Source organism: Squalius cephalus (genome assembly GCF_949319135.1).
Source record: "Squalius cephalus genome assembly, chromosome: 1".
In the NCBI taxonomy this organism is placed as follows: Eukaryota; Metazoa; Chordata; class Actinopteri; order Cypriniformes; family Leuciscidae; genus Squalius; species Squalius cephalus.
Window position 1 is genome coordinate 33,695,971 of NC_137122.1, and position 21,559 is coordinate 33,717,529.

General features: G+C 39.1%; 1 protein-coding gene across 6 annotated transcripts in view; it reads right to left on the minus strand.

Annotated features, from left to right (window-relative positions):
- The window catches only part of tnrc18 (trinucleotide repeat containing 18), a 65,367-nt gene that overhangs the window by 38,902 nt on the left and 4,906 nt on the right, over positions 1 to 21,559 (minus strand). For all 6 annotated transcript variants that reach the window (XM_079872037.1, XM_079872033.1, XM_079872036.1 and 3 more), the window contains exons 3-4: positions 7,181 to 7,327; positions 522 to 626 (exon numbers count right to left, since the gene is read on the minus strand). In XM_079872037.1, coding sequence (XP_079728163.1) covers positions 522 to 626; positions 7,181 to 7,327 — 252 coding nt within the window. The remainder of the gene's footprint in view (positions 1 to 521; positions 627 to 7,180; positions 7,328 to 21,559) is intronic.

A 21,559-nucleotide genomic window follows, 5' to 3' on the forward strand; every position in this document is an offset into this window, starting at 1 on the left:
AAAGCATAGATAAATACAATATAACAAAGTTACAAATAAAGTAAGGTCTAACAGTAGTATTCATTTCAGGTAAAGAAAAGTAATAATTAAAAGTAAAAGAACATTATAGTGTTTACTTTAACAAAGATTAAGCTATCTTAAATTTATAAAGCGGTGTTTTGTTGATTAACAATGACAACAGCAGATATTTACGGTTGCTGTCACTTTAAGACTTAATGCACGGATCCAATATAAATGATACACATCCGATTTCTTTAACCATTTACTTTCACTTAAGACCTAACCGACTGTTGTTGTTGTTGTTGTTGTTCTTCTTCATCAAGAGTCCTATAATAGGCTTCACTTTCTTTGCACAATTCCCCCTTCAATTTTGGGGGGAAATCTGACCTGGCTATTTCTGCACAGTTTAGAGAGATTCACTTTATCTACAAACATTAGGCATAAATGTTATGATGATTGTCACACACACCCATAAATCACAGAGATAATGGTTAAACATGATTTTACAGGCGTATACAGACCTTTTTGGGACTCAAAGAGTGCATGCTGGCTGAGCTGTGGATGCTCAAGGTGGCCCAGGGGAATGTAAGGGCTGGGGTACAAACTGCTTGGCAAGTGAGAAAAACCTAAAAAGGAGAGAGTATGGACATGTCAGGGTTTTACTATTCAAGAGAATATGACAGTAGCCCACACCGTCAGTTCTGCTTCCAGTATTTAATGTAGCATCTCTATCTGGCCATCCTCAGGTAGAAGGAACGATAGTACTATAACCTTTGAAAATAGTTTATGACAGTGGCACTTGAGTCATTGACTGTACATCGGTCCACAATACCTTTCTCCAGCTGAACAAAATTTTTCCTGTGTCATTAAATTATGCACATTTACAAACACATGGTTTTGACGATTTATTATCTTATCAGTTCATGAATCTGCTTCATAGCCAGAGCAACAGCTCACCTCGATCCAATCATAAAATTGACTTATTACCACCACCCAAAGCAAATGGAGAGAAATATTTCTCACATCTGACATCTGGTAACCGTGGAGCGGCCATTCACACATGCAAAGTCATGAATTCCATCTAAGATTTCACCAACAGCACAAATGCACATTCATAACCACAAACACTACAAACAGCCATAAACAAAATCACAAAGGCGCACACAAATAGTGCTGACACATAACATTATCCCTCCTTTAAAAAAAACTTTAATGAAAGACAAAAGGGTTGTCAGAGCTAAGAACAAACTGCCCTCTAAAGATAGAAATGCTTGACATTGAAAGGGGAGGACGAAATATTTACAGCATTATCCTCTGGAGCAGAGGATCATGTAAGTGCATTCATCATTCCTAGCTGTAAAAGATACATTCAAATGGGAGTGGATCAAATCCTTCATTCTGAACCTCCATTGTGAGACTTTGATTGTGGGTGGGGTATGCTTGCATTTAAAACCAGCAAGACCCAAGGTGCATTCAAGACCTGTTGCTGCTTTTACGGAGCGGCTTGGCAGGCACGTACCACCCTGGCCCGCGGTGCATGCTGATCCGAGAGCGACTCTGCATGAGGACAGGCAACTGAAATGTTTGTTTTCGGATGGCTGCGTCTTAAAGCACGCAATTACTCAGAACACTAGCAGCTACGTCATGCAGGCGTGGCGGTTTGGCAAGAGGTCAGGTGGTGCTGGAAGGACTCATAAGAACAAATGAGTAACCATGCAAAGTAAACAATGTGTTCGCGCTAAACGCGAACTGCTGAAACGAGACGAGCGGCTTCTACTGCAAATTAATTGAGCAAATTGAAGCTGGAATGTGCACTTCTCCCATCCCTTTGGCAAAAATTGCAACACAATCAGAGAGGCTTTGCTGGAGAGAGGTCAAGCAGCCATTATATTGGCCAAACTACAGGGGCACACGGCTGCTGAAACACTTTTTATGATTTCACAACAAATGAATGCAACTGAAGACAACCAGAAAGCAGAGGGTTAGGAATAATGTCCAAATAAACAGAGATTAAGGGAGAATATTTACAACACAGCTGTCCATGCATAGCAAACTGTTCATTCTTGGCATTCAAATTTGAACGAACAGTCTCCTCTGTGTTAGGATATTGACAAGTTGAGTTTATGAACAACAGCAGGAGTGTCTTGGGTGTAATGGATTAGTTCTTACCGTCAATGCCATTTAAATCAGGTCACATCAACCATTATGGATTAACTTGCAAGAGCCTGGAATAGTCAGTTCTCCAAAGCAATGTTTAGAGAGCGATAGCAGATACAGTGTCCTGGAGGGGCAGGGTCAAAGGGTCGGCACCATTTCAATGAGTGTTACCAGAGCTCTAAAGCAAGGTTTATTGGGGGCACATTGAAACGGTCTCAAAAAAAGGAAGCAGTGTCTTCAGCCTCTACGTGGTCTAACTGTGGATCTCATATGCCATTGATTAAATTCCTGAGATAGACTAGACAGTGCTGCTTAAAACAAGTAGTGTCAACAGCATGCTAAATAAAGGGCTGAGTCAGCCCACAAAGCTAGTGTGGTAATATTATCTAGTCACATGTTTGCCAAAATGCCAATGGTTGAGATGTTTATTTATGCATTGCATGAGTGGCAAAGCCCTTCTTCTGTCTATCTGTCTAAATAAACTACATTCACATGGAAAAACTGCATTCATGTTTTATTTTAATTGAGAGTCAGAGACAAACATTGTACATAAAACACCAGGGTTACTCAACACTTATCTACAATCACAGCCCCGCAGTCAAAGCAAAGTCTTTGTAATTAGTGATAACGGTAACATGAGAACATTAAGTGTTATCGACAGTCCAAAAACAAAACATCTAAAAATACAACCTTGTTTTAAAGAACACAATGTGATTCTTCATGGCACTACAAGTAAGAAGAGCGGTGGTTCAAAGGCTGTCACTTTATTTAGTACATCTCAGGTAACCGGGTAGTGCTATGCCGCTGATTGCATTCCCACACCATACCGAGAGATGATTGAAGGCGTCCTACTCTTAGCAACAGGGCTAGAACTGCAGTGCCACATTTATTTCTGTTTTTTTCTGCATGCCTTGAGAGGGGTGTGGTGGAGGCAGGGGCGCTCTCAATATACTGCACATCTAATCTCAGTTAATCTCAGTTTCTCTCATGTGAAATCGAGAGAAAGTCTCAACCTACATGATATCTGGTGACTAATTAGTTTTGATTGCCACTGCCATTTCCTACAGTTCTGCAACACAACGTGCTTGATGCAGAGAAACTTCCTGACAAACCACGAAGCTAGATACAGGGTTCCCACATGTTGACCAATGAATTCTCAGTGCCATTTCCATGTGTTCATGATTACTGGAAAGAATCATTCAGAATCATTTTATATCCATTTGTATGCAAGGTCTGCAGTTTTTTTAATAAAAGGAACATAGCCTAACTATTATAATTGTCAGGGTTTTTTTCTCACTAATAAACATTTGGACAAACACAATGTTTACAGCACTCTACCCAAGCAGTTCAAAACAGAAATAATCAAGCCAATTTAAACGCAAATAGCGCAAACTATAATAATAATAATCATGTTTGTTTTTTTCCCCATGCATGAATTTTGAATTTAAGACTATTAATTTCCATGATGTTTCCAGTCAATTTTAAAAGTTCATAATATTTCCAGGTTTTCCACAGTTATGGGATTTAATGTAGATAAGGGAACATCCTAAAATACTTAAAATAAATAAAATCAAATGAAATGAAAACCAGAAAGAGAAAATGCCATTTTCCCATTACATTTGGTTTAGTGTGACTGTAAAGGGGAAAGAGGTGGGTGGGTGGGTGGGTGTGTGTGTGTGTGTGTGTGTGTGTGCGCGTATCTGGAGCACAGGAACCATTTAACCTAGCTCATTCTTTAGGGATCTATGACGAAGGACAGTGGAAGGTTACGTGTAAAAAGCTCAGAAAAGGAACAGTCAAAAAAGCAGGCCATTAACATTCAAAAGCAAAGATGCTACGACATACCCTTGCTGACATAAAAAAAGAAAAACTGTTCCCTGAGGTTCAGACTATATAAAAGTCATGGAAAAGGCTTTGAAGGAGGGGATGTGGTTCAAGACCTGTATTTAGACACAGAGGGCCTGCAAAAGGTCAGAGGAAGCTGCACCAACTTCAACAAACCCATTTATGTGCACCAGAAGGAGGCACCTACCAGAATTTCTGTCAACATACATCTGCCTCCACTCTCCCTCTTTTTATTATATTTATTATACATCTCCAATTTCACAAACACATCAGCATTCAAAACCGTCATCTGGACCCCAGGGACGCCACAGGAAGCACAGCAGAACATCAAAGCGCTACCTGCGCCCGCAAATCCATCATCAGTCAAAGAGGGGCATTCCTTTCTGAGCCGAGCCCAACGTGTGACAGGAGCAACAGGCATGGACGCTCTATCAATCACAGAGCGCCGCCCTGCAGCCACCATCATCTCCTGCACAGTCCAAAGGTGAGCAGACCTCAAGGGCCACGCATCTGATTACAAACTGCTGCAGATAACATCCACAGACACATGCTCGCACAAAAAAAAGAAATAAAAAAAAAGAAATAAATTGCAGCTGCGAAGCCACAGCGGCCCGTGAATTAAGACCAGGGAGGACACATTCCAGGGATACTGATTCTTGCCTAATATAAACTGGTTCAAACCGTCATCTGCGCTCGCCTGATCCACACAAGTGTTGTGGAACGCCTCATCCTCAAATCTCAGCGTATAGAGAGATTGTGTATTTTAAAGTTAACCATCGCTCAAGGGGTTATCGCGCAAAGACCCAGTGCATATACAAGCCCCACGTCAAACAAACTGTAACATTTCACAGTTCGCTGCAATTCATGTTTATTAATTGAACTTCAAAGATAAACTGACAGCAAGGCAGTGGTTTTTCCCTCTGATTATGGAGTATTTGCAATCCACAGTGGGGCGAGTGCGGCATGCTTGATTGTTTCACACATTTCGTGCAAAAATAGCCAAATTCCACAGCTGCTACTTCGACTTCCTTCAGTTAATAAGAGCCAGGTGCACCCTTCAGAATAAACAGGCATGTTCAAATATTTTCACAGGCTGCAGAGACAGAGTACACTTCAATGTCAGCTATTCATCGCATTTCTACACAGGCAGAGCGAGGCAGGCTTGTTATGATCTGTGCCAAGGTTTTAGACAATTCATCTGTACTTTCTCTGCGGGGACTTGAAACAAAGGCCTATGGGTACAAGGCCCTTCAACAAACCTTGTTAATAATCCGCCCACGCCCTTTTACAGAGCTAGCGTTGCTTTTCTTTCGATTGTTTGGCATACACGTGAACCATTTTGAAAGCTGAAATCTCCATCTTCTCAAAATGGCAGGGGCTGGAACGGCTTCAGTGCCGAATGAATCATCTTGTTTGAACATGCAAGTTTGAAGATACAGCACAGATAAGGTCTTGACTTTATACTCCAAGATGAGGAAGAGAGAATATGAAGGAAATGTGTAATGCAACTGCAGGGCAAAAATAACAGAATCTCAAAAGTCTTCAAGGCTCAACAAGTATGGCTGACTTTTAAGCCAGCTGACGTAACAGTCATTGGCCCTGTTGAACTATTACTCCATTGACACTAAAGCTTACAGTGGTTGATCACATTCAGGTCTTGTGCAAACTGAAATAATATTTCGTTATATTATATATAAGGTAAAGTTATCTAGCCAGCTAATATAAGCCAGGTTTTCATCCACATATTTGTGTGTGAATTTCAGGAAATGCAGGATAAAAGCGAGATATGAATAAATTCCCAAATGTGCATAAAACTTTGCTTGAGGTGGATGAATGAATAAATAAATAAAAGTTGATTTATTCATTCAGTCAGGCATGCACAAACTACCACGCTGCTTTATTTTTTATGTTTTTAAGATATTGTTTAAGATAAGATATTGTTTTTAGTGTATTTTTTTTTTACTTGGATGGAGACAATAGGTATAGATGAGGTTTTATTAAAACTGCAGGAATGATTTGTGATAGCCTTAGAAGCATTGGTTAAAATGGATTGGAAAAAAACATTAATCATCATATGCCATCGGTGTCACAGAGTTGCATTATACTTGTATAGTTACAGATTTTATTGCCATTTATAAACCTAAATTTAATGTTTCAAAAATGTACACCACCACTTTTTTTTTTTTTTAAGAAATTAATACTTTTATTCGGCAAGGATGCATTCAATTGATCAAAAGTGTTAGTAAAGACATTTATGTTACAAAAGTTTTTTTTTTCTTTCCTTTCTTAACACCATTCCAGCTTCTATGGACTGAGGCCAAGACTGGAGTAATGGCCGCAGAAAATTCAGCATCACTGGAAAATAAATACATTTTTAAATCTTATTTTTGAGACCTTATAAGCTTGCTAGAAAACTTAGTTACATAACGCTATAATATACATAGTACTGTTATACAAAGGACAGCAGCACTAATATCGGTCTTAAGCTCTGTCAAAGCTCTTGGATATTGACTATTGACTGACACCAGCTATTTCAAGAAAGGAATTGGTTACAATTACATTGCAGCAGAGTGGCTGTCAGATGTGGACTATTCTACATTAGGACTGCAGGGATGAAATTGATTTTTTATTGTCTTTTCTACAGTCGTTGCACACCATTCACGCAAATCTAGTTTATTGACTTCGAGAGAGAGAGAGAGAGAGAGAGAGAGAGAGAGAGAGAGAGAGAGAGAGAGAGAGAGAGAGAGAGAGAGAGAGAGAGAGAGATGACTGCATGTTACACATCACCAGCCGACAGCCTTAACCGGCCACACACTCACTTATCCAAAAAAAAATACTGCACCTTTATCTGGTTAAGCACAGTCCACACCACATGCTCGTATTCCCAATACGAAGTCGATTTCCATTAACTTAAAATATAAAGCCGGCTAGTCCCTGTGGGTTGTATCATAGAGGGTGTGTTTTTTCCATTAGCCCATCCACCCGTCCCTGCCTGTCACCCAGACCTCTGACTACAGCCTTTGTCTGAGTTCACTGATCTGCCAACAAACCTAATCGTTAAACCCAATACGCTCAAGACGCCGTGCGCAAATGCAGGTCCCGCTTCGCTTTAAGCAGTGACATGCTTTGACGTTTCTACCTTCCTTTTGCGGCACAAAAACCATGCAGTGATTCTTACCTTCATGAGGGTGAGAGGCCCAGAGTTGGGCCATTTGCAGGCTGGCTTGGTTGGGAGCTCGGAAGGCCGGATCCGACGACCCGTGAGCGCCTGAGGCGCTGACGTATCCGCTAAGGAATGGGCTCGAGGCACCTGGGAAGGCATCACCTGCAAAAGAGAGGATCAAACGTTTGCTTATGAAGTGACAGCATAAAATGAGGCCATTAAAAAAAAAAAGCAAGCGCTGTCATTTGATATGATGACATTCCACTCAGGAGAATAGCCTTGGCAAAAGTGGAATGATTAGTCTGTGAAGCTCTGCGGTTTTCTTTTGAAATTCAGGAACCAGAGTCACAAACCTGTTCCGACTGCCGGACGGCCTTTTAATTCCCTTCAAAAGAAGATTGTTTACCGTGAGGCAGAGAAAAACCACAAACACGAATTGCTTTTGCTTGTAAACAAATGTCACGAATAATTATTACTCATCCTAAATGTTATGTTAACTGTCATTACAATAGCCACCAGATGTGCAGCTTCAAAAGGGGGAATGTCTAAATAAGTGTGTTTTCTTTTTGCCAGCTTTGACATTGGAGCAGGAGACGACGCAGAGGCGCGTATGGTATTCGGTCCGCTGCCTTCCTGGAGCTTTTAAAGTCAAATATATAAAAACAACAGCGATAGGACATGCGGTTTTTCCCCACTGAGATCTGCAGAAATGTTTATAAATGCTATTCAAGTCCATAACGACTCTGGACAGGTCACTAAAATTCCACGGGAATTGTTAAAGTTTCCCCCTAGTGGGGATATTGCTTGAATTTAAAGGGATAGTTCACCCAAAAGTGAAAACTATCATCATTTACTCCAAATCCATGAGGTTAATATTCAAAACACAAAACAGATATTTTCAAAACAGTAAATAAAAGTATAAATTAAATCTGTTCATCATATTAAGCAATTATATCTCTTCACAATACTTTTTAAAAATAAAATAAACTCTCTTAAATTTTGGTTACCTGGACTGTCAACGGAGGTTAAATTTAAATTTGTGTTTCGAAGATTGGTTGGCGACGTGAGGGAGAGCAAATGATGACAATTTTCATTTTTGGGTGAACCATCCCTTTAAATCAACGAATTAAACCCATATGCCAAACTATTCAAGCATGACGTATAAACGGATGGCAGTGGAAATTAATGAGCCCTTCCCCCAATTCAATTCAACCGCTCTCCGTTCCCACATGCCTTTCCTCAATCCAGCGTGGGAGGGGCACTTCACACTTATTACTCAAACCAGAGATGGACTCGGACACACTTTCACAGATACACATACACACAGCACTTCCTCCTGTGCCGCAGACACCTTGGCACAATGGGTCCATTTTTTGCATGTGTAAATAGTGCATTAGCATGACAAGAGGAGGAGGAACAACAAGGCATCAACGGCAACATGAGCCTTTTGTAGAAGAGGTTAGCATGCGATTAACCTAGGAGGGAAGCAGTCTTGCTCTGCTGATGAACCGTTGGGCCATTGTATTGCACATCGCTAACAGCAGATGTGAACCCTTTGGACTGCATCTAAACATTAACCACAGGACAGATTAGACCTCTGGATGGGGTGCAAATGGAGGAGAGGAGATAGTAGAGGAGGAGGAGATCCATACTTGGGAGATGTGGAAGGATATAGTGCAGTATGCAAGACAAACACTATAACCGATTGCATTTGCAACACCACATTGCTTTGAAAAGAAAGAAAGAAAAAAGTTTTTCTTAATGCAGGATTGCACACCACTGAGCTTGTGATTCTGGGTCTATTGGCCGGGCCAGGGGTGCTCTTAAGCCTTTTCTTCAAACACACAGCAAGGGCACTGCTTTATTTATTCAAACAGAAGATCTGGACTATGGCATGGGTCATGTGACAAGAGGTCATGTTTTTTTTAACCCATTTGAGTCCAGTCCCATAATGCAAAGAATGAGAGATGAGTCATTTAAGAGACACTTCTAATCCAAAGCAAAGAGCGGTACATTTTTACTACAGGGTCATACTCTCATAGAGAGTGCAATGGTTACTGGGTAACTCAGCAACTGTCCAGTTTACCGTTCACTCCTTATGTGGTTTGAATAAAGAAACTTTAGGGTCTACGCCAACACTCCTTTGAAGATTTTCAAAAGTATGAAGGTACTTGTTCATCAAACATCTTATATAAAATAATAAGCATTGATATTAAAGTTAGGGAAATCTGAAACCAAGTCATGATTGATTGTTTTAGAACGATTCATATTTATTTGCACAAATAAGCTGAATACTAATTGTAACTGGAGAGTTGGGTTTGCACTACAGTCGAATATTAACAAAATACATCAGGCTATACAAATGTCTCAACGACTGAATTTCATACAAGAAATTCCAGGCACATTTATTATTGATCCAATAGAAAAAGGATAATATCAAGTCTGCAAACAGATGCTTAGTAGACTATTAAATATGCATAACAGATTTGCATATAATGTGGCAAAACGTACTGACCAATAACATCATGCAGGGTCATAAAAATAACTAACAATAAAAAATTTATCCCAAGACATGCGTAAAAAGTAGTTTCGAAGTATATTCTCCAAATATGCATAATAAATAAAATCACAATGCATTTTTGCATGCCTATGTTCTATTAATGGCTATTTTGCACTAGAAGTTGGAATGGGATTTGGCTCCATTCAGCTCAATAACATTAATGTCAGGCATTGATATGGGGCAGTCATGCTGGCATTCAGCTTTATCCCTAAGGTGTTTAGTTCAATGCTCTGTGCAGGTAAATCAAGCCATTCAATTCCCACCTCAACAAACCAACTGCATTGGCTATGTTTTGTAAATGTGTGTACTGACATCAAAACAGAAAAGGGACTTGTCTGAACTCTTTCAAAAAGTACAAAAAGTCTAAAACATCTGACCTGGGATTCCCACTTGCAAGGGAGAGTAAAGATGATCAAATAAAGTGCTGTACGTTTTTTTGTGTGCAATATTAATGTTAAGTGGGATATTTAGTGGTGTTTAATGTTTTGCTATGCTAATTTAGAAGAGTTTCTGCAATGTTGGGTTTTTTTGTGGGGGTTACCATCATGGTGACGAATGGAGCATGAGCTTGGTTTGAGAAGAGGTATATGTTGAGTGTTCTATATTGCTTTACTTCAGCAATTGCAATGATATGCTAATGCTAGTCAAAGCATTGTGTTGCCAATTAGCAAGTCAGCATTTACTGAATTAGCTAGTTGTGTTTCCTCTACTAAAAATATTTAAGTTGAGATAACATGATCATTTTAAGTTAAATGCATGAGTTAGCTTACTCAAATATATCGAGTTAAGAGCAAAACTTTTACCCCAAATTAAATTAGGGTTTGCAGTGTAGTATTTTACCATTTTTCTGAAACTAATTAATTTTTCTGAAGAAAAATCGACACTTCACCCATCTAACCCTTGTATGCTGACATGACTGTCCTGTAACTATGCATGCCTGCTATTTGCTATCCCCTGTCTGTCCACCCTATCCAAGTCACATCCTAAAGCAGTTCAGTATGGTCCACTGGCAATATTTGTCTAAGGCTGTGTACTGGTGAGGCTGGATTGACTGAATCACAAGTTTGTCCAGACTTTTGATCATGCAAAGTATACATTCATGCAAATTGAGTTTTGACTGAGTACAAGTATCCTTTAAGTTTATGTAGGGTGAATGCTCCACTCAAAAGGAATCACAGTTATGCCTGTGCCACAGCCTGTAACATAAGCAGCAGCAGCAGCTCCTGTCAAATAAATATAACTAAACCCTCAAAGCCAGCATCATTTCTGTGTAGTTTCCAGGCGCAGTGTGAAAACCTCAACACAACAGCAACCATAAAACTGTTGCCCTGATCAGTGCCACAAGATCGTTTACCTAGAAGTACGTCCAAGAAGGTCTCAATGGGAATTTACAAAGTCAGTTGTTTCACATTATCTCTGAAATATTCATATCCCATCTGCAAACATTTCCCAATGCCATATAATCCCTCTGAACCCAGAGTTTGCAGGGCATGTTAATTGTTTCCAATCATTCAGCTTTAAAGCGCTCAGTCGTCATTTAGGATGCATGAAGAAAAACACAAGGGGTTCAGTAGGTCAAAAAAAGTTCAGTTCCTTAACATGAGAGTTTTCTTTTAGAAGAGTTTAACTATTTCCCTCCTCGAAACGAAATGGCCACTGTCAGAAGACCAGCTGAATAGGACACAGGAATTTCCTAATAGCTCATGTTGCTCAACTTAACTGCAACCCAACAGGCCTTGCACTGAGCTTTCGCAATTCCCCAACCAACACCCCTTATAATTAAAGCCAGACTCTTAAAAACAATTCAGAAAGAACTGTTGTAAATTAGAGAAAAGAGAGACACTAATTAGAATAAGGCCTTAAACTGAGGCAAAGAAAACGGGGCCGTTAAAATACTCAGAGCCACTCTTAACTGGTCCTTCAAAGCACACCACCTGCTCTGAAAAACATAAAGAGCACTCCCACACGACAAAAGATGACATTATGATAGACACTGCAATGCTGTAGACAAACACGCTCAGTCAACCAATTCACACATCAAGGGGAACTGAAACTGGATTTAGTGTAATTTAAAGCAAAAACCATGACGGAATTACACAAGAATGCAAAACATTGTGAATATAGGCCTACACAATACAAAAATGTTATGGTTAAGTGCATAAAATAATTTCTTACCTAAATAAATTTTTCATAGTCATAAAATCAAAATTTAACCCATTTATACGTGGTTTAACTCAATTCATTAAAATGCGGAAGTTGGTCTCAATTTCCATGTCATGCCAACTTTAATATGTACAGACGCAACTTTATATAAAAAAAAAATGAACTAAGTAATTAAGTACAATAACATGCAATGATTAGTCCAACATAGCAACATTAGGGACTTTCGCACCAGGTAGTTATAGGAACTTAGTTATAGGAACTAGCCACTAAGGTGGTTCCCCTAGAGCCATTTTCCTGGTTGCATTCACACCGGCAGTAGGATCTCTGAAGTGACGTAAACCGCGTTCGTTGTTGTGACTTATTTTGACGGCGCGGCTGACATTTATTTTGACGGCGCTGAGAACGCCAGAGCCTGAGCACATAGTGCTCCCTTTCTCCGTCTTTATTAGTTTATGATCTGTTTACCAGTCCTGTCTAATACGTTATTAGACAGAACTGCTATTACTTGACAGAACTGTTATACAAAGAAAGTAAACAGTATTTGAAAAAGTATTAGCGTTTGCCATGTGTTTGATGCCCAATGTCGCTAGCTGAGCAGAAATAATCATGGTCACCTTGGAAGTCACGTTGGATTTTCTCCTTAGTGTAAAGGTTGAGAGGTCCATCGATCACGGTTTTCCATGTTCGTAGAAGTAAATGTATAGGCTATAAACTGGGTGTGTACACTGCTTCTTTTTTTTTTTTTAAATGGCATGTGCTGTTCGCGTGCATTCGGCCAATCAGCTTACACTTACAAGTCACTGGTAGTTCCTATTGTGCCGAGTTAGACACTACTCTGAAGTTGGAGCTAATTTAGTTCCTGGTTCCTGCGCTGCGAACACAGCAAAAAGCGGGTACTTCCACCATTCGTTTTAGGGACTATGAAAAGTTTCCTCAGGTGCGAAAATATTTAAACATCTTTTTGTTGACCAATAGCAGACACTAGTGGACCTGAAATTACTTTTTTATACACCACACCCTAATGTCTTATAATATCATCTTCCACTCAAGCATGTGGCTTTTTAAAACATGGTCAGGGAATTTTTTTTTTTTTTGATACCCAAATATATAACAGAAGAACAAAAACCTTTGCACAAAATCACAAAAGCGATCTAACAAGTTCCTCACTAGTTTTGTTATGTAGAAAAAAAAAAAAAAGTTTACATGCCAGTTCCTTTTAACTAACCCTACTGGTAGCCAATAATTATGGTGGAAAACAGCTGTTCAACTTTTACAACTAGCCTACTATTAAGAATAAAACACCATCCTTGTTGAGCAATGTAACATTCACTTGGGAAAAGTATACATTTAAGATGTTTTGAAGAGTTATTTTTGGAAGCATTCCTATCCACCAAGTTTGTTGTATTTTTATGGCCCAATGGAAAACGAGTAATTTGGGATTCTATCTCAGCTCAATGCATCACCTGCAAAGAAACAAAAACATGTCAAACTGTACCAGTTCTAACAAGTCAACCTGGATCTTATATAATACACTGAATTCCCGCATCTCACTTGCACTGCAGGGCTCAAACTGAAATTTTTGTTCAGATGTTTTGACAAGATAAGAGTGACAATATAATTGCTACCTATAGTGGTAAATCCAACATACCGAGGTAATCTTTGTCTAATAAACTAGCTTCTAAGCGTCAAGTTTAGGCGTCACTGCCTATTCAACAACCGAGCCTACAACTGTGTTAAACAATGTGTCTGGGCAGCAATTCATCCTAGAAAATGGCAAGGATTATACATAGCCCTTTGTTGTATACAATAGTGAATGTTTAGTTTTGCATGCAGAGTTTGTCCTTTGGTTTGAGCAGAATAATATGTAGTCAAAGCTAAGCCTGTCGCGATAATTAAATAACCGTCTGATCGCGATTATTTGATCTAACCGCGATTGTTTCAGACAACCGCGATTATTGCGCTCTTTTATAGGCCTACGGCACAAGGGGTAGTCATGGACCAAAAGAAATAGACAAGCACTAATCAAGTTTTACACGCCATCCGCGTTTTGTGCCGCTCTGTTTTGAAGCGTATTATCATGCTTTCTGCGTGTCATATTCAGGGACGTGCAGAGAGTTCCTCAGGGACAGGGGCTTAAATGTAAAAAAGGGGCACATATTATATATGTATGTATATATAAAAATAGCCTACTGGCCAAAAGTTTGAACAACTGTTTTTTATGTTTTTGAAAGAAGCCTTTTATGCTCATCAAGGCTGCATTTCTTTGATCTAAAATACAGAAAAAAAACAGTAATATTGTGAAATATTACTACAATTTTAAATAATTGTTTTCTATTATAATATACTTATAACCTTTGATACTTTCAGGATTCTTAGTTAAAAAAAGAACAGCATCTTATAATAGAAATATTTTGCACCAATATAGGCCTACACTACCGTTCAAAAGTTTGGGGTCAGTAATTTTCTCTCTTTATTTATTTATTTATTTATTTTTTAAGAAATTAATACTTGTATTCAGCAAGGATGTGCTAAATTGAAGAAAAAAAGTGACAGTAAAGACTTATAAAAGAATTTCTATTTTAATTTAAAGTTGTTCTATTTAACTTTTTATTCATCAATGAATCCTAAAAAAAAAGTATCAGGTTCAATTAAAACAAGTAATAAAAACTCAGTGAGTGTTTTAGCGCAATTTTCTCACCTCATGGGATCACAACACTAAGAGATAGTAAATCTTTTCCTGGATTTTTTTTGTGCGTTCCCGAGATTAGACCTTCCTTAACATAATGCCGAAAACCCGAAGTCTCTAGGTGGTCTGGTTGAGGAGTAGATAGAAGTGCAAGATTGGTGCGCACAGACGCACAGAACAGAAATCATGAGTTAACAAGCGCAATTTGTCCGGTGGAAAATTGCGCTAAAAAAACTGTTTCCAACATTGATAATAAATCAAAGATTTTTTTAAAAGTATATTAAAAGTCTTTTTGATCAAATAAATGCAGGCTTGATGCGCATAAGAGACTTTGACCAGTAGTACTGTACTATTATACTATTGCTGCATAATTATCTATGCTAGCATAATTATGTTTACTGCATAGTAAACGGTGTATCAATATACAAAGACAAAAAACAAGTGACTTGAATACTAAATGGTTTTGTGCAGTGCTTTGTAGTCAATTAACATCCATTGTTTCAACGACGCAGATTCAGATCGCTTCATAAATGTAAATTCGTCTGTCCATGTAATTTTCAAACGATTTATGAATGACGGGAAAATTACCGCTCCACTTCACATTGTCCAATGAAATTTGAACTTGTTGTGCCAGATGACGATTGGTCGGTGTATTATACATGACAAACAGGCTTCAATGAATTATGTAATATTTTAAAATATGTGATTGTGATATGTTGATTTTTAATTGAATCGACACACTACCTTTTATTATTGAAAAAAGCTATTTTATTGCCGTCAAGCCATATAAGTTACTCACTGAAAGAACCATATTTGGGTCGAGAGCATTGGTTCCCGAGCAGACTGTATAATACCTATACGTTTACACCAGCGCATTTACATTATAAAACACATAACCGACCCTCGAAAACGGAGACTGACCTCTTCAGTCAAGTCTGAAGCAAGACAGTCACATGCAAGTGACGCAACACGTTATGGCAACGACACTTCAGACTGACAGAAACGTAAAAATAAACGTGAATTTAGGCTACTTTAGTGTTGTATACATGGTCATGTTAATTATATAATCAAATGCATTTTGTTTTATTGACCACAATATTATCATTGATATTTGTTGAGAAGGGCACTTTTGATTAATTTTGAAAAAGGGCAGGGGCTCGAGCAAACAGAGCACCCCAATAAAATTGTTAAATGTATGAATACATGAATTAATTTTTAGAAGAGTACTATTAGTAATTTGTTTTTCTTCAAGGGGTCATCGGACGGAAAATTCACTTTTATATGGTGTTTTCATATAAATGTGTTTTTGCAGTGTGACAACCACCATACAATGAAAAAAATCCATTCACTCTTTTTTTTTTAATACTCAAAAAGTCTAAACACTCAGGCCGTTTGGATTTTCTGAGCAATATGATGTCATAATGCTCATGCTCCGCCCACGACCACTGACGGACAGTCCCATATTAGCATATTTCTGCCCTCACCCATTCGACACCCTAGGCCTAGTCAAAGCACATGGGAAGTAAATGATTCAGGACAAAAGGTACTTTTCTTTACTATTTAAACAGACTTGATATACAAAGACTCCAAGTAAATAATCTAAAAAAAAAAAGTAATATTGCTGTCAGAGGATTTGCCTTCAAGCTCCACCCAACACCTGATTGGTTACCAGGAGAGGGAGAAGCATGAGCCAGCAATAGAAAGGTCAAGCACATTTATGACCACCAGCATTCAATCCTTCCTTTCAAGAGAGAAAGCTGTTAAAGTTACAAAAGTAGCATTTGTTCACAGCGTGTTGTTTTAAGGTACTGTCAGCGAACTGAGTCGCGACCTTGTGGCCAATGAACGGTGTACGCATGCGATGAAATTCTTTGAAATTACTTGCCCACAATGAAACATGAAAAAAACCAGCATGAAACACACACAGAGGCAGCTCTGTAGTATACGACCGCTTTCTCATCATATCTACTTCAAACAGCTGTGCGATGTGACGCACTGCCCTTCTAACATTAATATCTGCACTGAAGAAAAGCTGCTCATCACCTTTTCATTACACAAGAACAACATTGTACATCTTCAGTGACATGGAAAATAAGGCTTTGTATCCAAATTCAAGATCCCACCATTTCAGACATTACACATGGAGCGTGATTTCACCTGACCCTTTCATCTTTCCTCAGACAAATTAGCACATGATGGCACATGCCTGAGGAGAAAAACCCTGAGTAAACAAAGGGTTTATTTTTATTCACCATTATTATTATTATTATTATTATTATTAATCATAGTTAATACAAATAAATAGAAAAGGCAAAATAGCACATTACTTCATGAGATGATCACATTTAAAAAACAAATGAATTCAATAAAAATAAAAATTATTTAAACAAATAAAAACGACCATTTACAGTAAGTGACAGGAAAACATTCTAGAAGTTCTAATCCAATTTAGACGGAATTTTCTTTTTTCCTTCTAAGACTTCACAGCTGATCAGAAGCCATGCAACTAATAAATAATACTAATAAATGGATTGCTTTATCAAGATTTCTCAATGTAAAAGTAGTTACATAACCCAAAACAAGAACAAAGTACCAAATAATTAATGTAAATGAAACTAAAATGAATACAACAGTATGCATTTGGTAAATTTTTGCCATAGCTGGGCAAGCTAAAATAGTACAAGCGTCTTCAGCACTTATTTCCAGGCACTGTAACTGGAGTCAGTGATATGAGAGAAGGGCTGTAGTGCTGGCTTTCATTTCACATCCTTTGTTAGCTTTTCAGAGGCACGGCCTAATCCGAGGTCAGGTCACTGCTACCCTGTATGGCCCTTCCCCCGACACAAACTACCCCATCCTCATGCAGACCGGTCTCGCCACCACCCTCACTGCCCTTTGGCCCATCCTTCAGACACGTGTGCACATGCAGCCTCAGCAACTTCAAATGAGAACACTAATTATTACTGCTAGTGACTCAATGTACTGTAAAATGTCATTATCAGCCTATAAAATCATTTTTAGATACCAATTTACAAAAGAACTTCCAGCAAAGCATTCATTGGGGCAAAGGTTTGAAAATCAAACCTGCACAAAAAATTAAGAAATATAAAAGTATAATATAACCCTAACAATAATAATAATTAACGTGAATCCCAATTATCAATGTGAAGAGTGAGCAAACCTAAATATGGCATAAATCAGCTAGCTATTTCTGCTTTGTCTGTTCTGCTTTGCAAAGAAATCCAAATTAAACAACAGACATGGTGTGCTTTATCTAGGCCATGAGGTTCTGCAACATAAAAACTTGATCTAGGGTGCTCACATTGGCAGTATTTTGCTCGAAACGCAACACAGTTTGCATAAAAAATTGGTAATGCGAAAGCGGTCATACGGACCCGGGAGCGCATCGGAGTGCCGAACCCGACACTACCTCTAGGAGTTCGGACACATCAGAACCGTGGTGCAATTCGGGTGAATGTGAAAGCAACTCGGACATGGGAAGTAAAATAACATGCACATGTGTTTTAGACGATGCCGGCTTCATTAGTTCAACAAAACACATGTAGGGAATGACAACGGTGATAATTTCCCTGGGATACGAGCGAGAATGAGCGTGCAGTGTAATCGCGCATGAGTGCAATCTGAGAGGCAAATGAATGGCTCGCAATCTGCAGTCTCCTCAAAACAGTCAGTTACAAGCAGCAGAAAGCCACCTTCTTGCAACACACATATACACAAGATGCAAGTGTCATTCACTCTGCTGCGTATAACAGCACCAAAAAAAACAACTTTATATTGACCCACGTCCTGTAATCATGTTTGTGATGACGTAAGATGAACGCAAATGCCCCGAGGTTCGATAGAATCAAAAGAGTGTGAAACCAGACCAACGCTGCAGGGTGTGCCTGGAACAAACGCACTCGGGTTTGGACCCTGGCAAACGTGCCCCCACCCCCCCCCCCCCCCAGTGTGAAAGCCCTCATAATCACCCTTCCAATCACGCCAAATCACATTTTAATAACATTTTTCCCCACTGCCACTTCTTGCAGATTTTAAATCAAGGATGTTTCATTTCCCACTCTTGCTGTACAATAGGATCATTCTAAAGGAAATTCTGCATTTTTTTCGGGCAGCATTATGAAGAAAGACTAAAGATCAAACACTCAGGGAAAAGAGCTCCAAATAATGAGGGAAAAAAAAGAAAGAAGGAAAATTCAGAATCATCCGGACACTTAAAACAGAAAAATAAAGCGGCAAACACCCTCCAGTGAGACTCTCAGCACTCCTCATAAAGCACGTTCATGTGAGCATGTCTAACAGCCGGGGCATTTTATTTCAAATGTGCGCAGCACATAACCCATGCAGGATGAGCAAATGGGGTCTACGCGGCAGGACACTAAACACTTTATGTTTAATTCAGAGGAAAGTCAAGGCTGCAGGACGTTTACACACACATCCTCCCCCCTTGCTCTCTTTCCATCAGTCCCTTCTCTCCTTCCATACCACTCAGGACAAGAGGGGGTTGGACTCCTGCATTTTGCCATTCACTCTTTCAGCCGAGCTCCTCGCCTGTCACAGCAGATCACAATGAAGGACAGGTCTCATACTGTCTACTACGGCCCGCTACCGGCCCACGCTGCAGGCAGACCACAGAGTAAGTTCCACTGCAGTGATAGAACCAGACAGCAGCAACGAGGACGGTCACACATTAATTCGGCTCTCGCCGCATCCCATTGCTAAATAAACAGCAACAAATCACTGGTTTAGCTCCTTCCCCCTCTCAGCACTTTATAGGAAGGTTCCTGTAACCTTGAAACCTCAGCATACAGAGCAGGAAAGGATAACACCTGGATGGTAAAGGCCATTTTTACAAGTGGTTTTCCCCCCTAAAAGCAGCCTCAGGGTATAAATAAGGGTTTGTTCCCTTCCTGATTACAGCAGCGCAGCCATTTCTGGTGAAGTCATCAAGACGACGGTATAATGTATAGCTTATTAAACCGAAAAGGCTGAAATAACAAATGTAACACAACAGGAACGTTCACGCTCAGCTCTGGATACCCGCAAGCTAGTGGACCGACAGGAAAGTGCTAAGATAGTTCTTCAAAAATAGAACGTTTTACAGAAAACTGAGTTGCCATTTGGGGTTTTCGCAAAAAGAGGGTGCTTAAAAGGAATCAATAAAATCAACCCCAAAATCTAGAGGGGAGTGAACCATGTGGAGGCAGTCATTCCTATCTTGAGGCCAAACACCAGGGTCCTCTATTAAAAACAGCCCATAAACCACCAGTAGGGCTGCAACTCCAGGATCCTCTGATGCGGCATATGAAAATCGATCAATCATACATTCCAAAAGGCAGCGCACTTCAAAGGCATATCAAGCTAAGATTTGCATTTTCCCATGATGCTTCAGTAATTCAAGTTGCATGGGAATCCTGTTAAACGAGTGCTTTGTGGAGTAGAAAGGCAAGTTTCATGCAATACATTTCATGTTCAGCAGAATCAGCACGTCGAACAAACATTAACATCCCCCTATTAGTAAGACTATTACAAATGCTAAAGCTAGCATTACTAATATAAGACAAGGAAGTAAAAAAAATAATAATGGATGATCGTTTAATCTGAATAATAGACAACTACTGACCCCAAGACAATGAGAAAGGAAAAACCATCAACTAGAAAATGCAAGTCAAAACGAACTTAGTGAATCATTCTCTGAAGTTTAGAAAGCCAGATAATCCTCAGGTAGATTAACATCCTTTAACAATCTCTGAACATGTCAGTCATTGCCCAGAAATTGAGTATTACACAACTTAAGCTTGCTCTCCTTCATCCGCCTTCCAGAAAAACCATGTTAATGCTACGGTCCCTAAACTACAGTTATCATGAAGGTGAGTAAATTCACCAAGTTCCAATGTGCCAATGCAAATCGCTTTCAACTGCATTAATTACACTGTCATATTGTATCATATATAAAATAAAGGGGACTCATATAGTGCTATGCGTAATGCTTTGCTACATTCCTCGTTCAGTGTGATGTCCCTTGTTAAATGTGAAGACCAGCAGATGGGCAGGTTTCATACCAATAAAATGCTCCAGGATTCATGTTTCTCAAACCATCACTTTAAGCTCTCAACGGATGGCTGGCATTTCCTATAGACGCCCAAAAGCACGGCCCTTTGGGTGATGATTCATATAATTTCTGCAGTGTTTGCGGGATGCTTTTAAATTGCTGCACTGTAAATATCAAGGTGTTCAAAACATATTTGAATCAATTGATCTTTAGAAGCAAATCAAACGAGTAGATAAATGTGCAACGTTCTAAGAATCTGAACTGTACATTACATTACTCAAAGAAAAACATGCCATTGAATATAACATTTTCCCATTTTAATACATCTAAAAAAAGGAAAGAAAAGAACTAGTTCTATTAACATTATGATGATTTACAGTTCATACTGCATGCATAGGGCCCTTGTCAGATTGCAAAAAAACAAATTGGTTGCTATTAGGACATATTACAGATAACATCTGTGGAGGGAAAAAAGCATTTCCTATAGAAATGCTCTGCAACTACATTTCAGTAAAAAGGTTTCCATCACAGCAATGTTAAGCATTAAAGTTAAGGGACAGAATGTTGTCACTTTGAAATCCAAGAATAACAGCCATCTGGTGACTTGGATTCATGCATGAAATTTTTGGAACGAGTGTTCAATGTTGTGCATGTTTGCTTCACAAGCTGGTGCAAAAACTCCTAAAGGTTCAACCACCCCTTTCTAAAAACAGAGCGACACTTACATTTAATTTAGCTTTAGCTACTTTCCTCATGTAAGAGACAAACAATATAACAAACTAAATTACTAATTTACACTGTTCTATCCTCTCCAGAACTACTGCATTATTCTTTCTTCTGAACAGTGGAAAATTCTACAAAGTTTTACAGAATCAAACAGCAGAGCAGTAGCAAGTAATGCAGCATTACCAACGG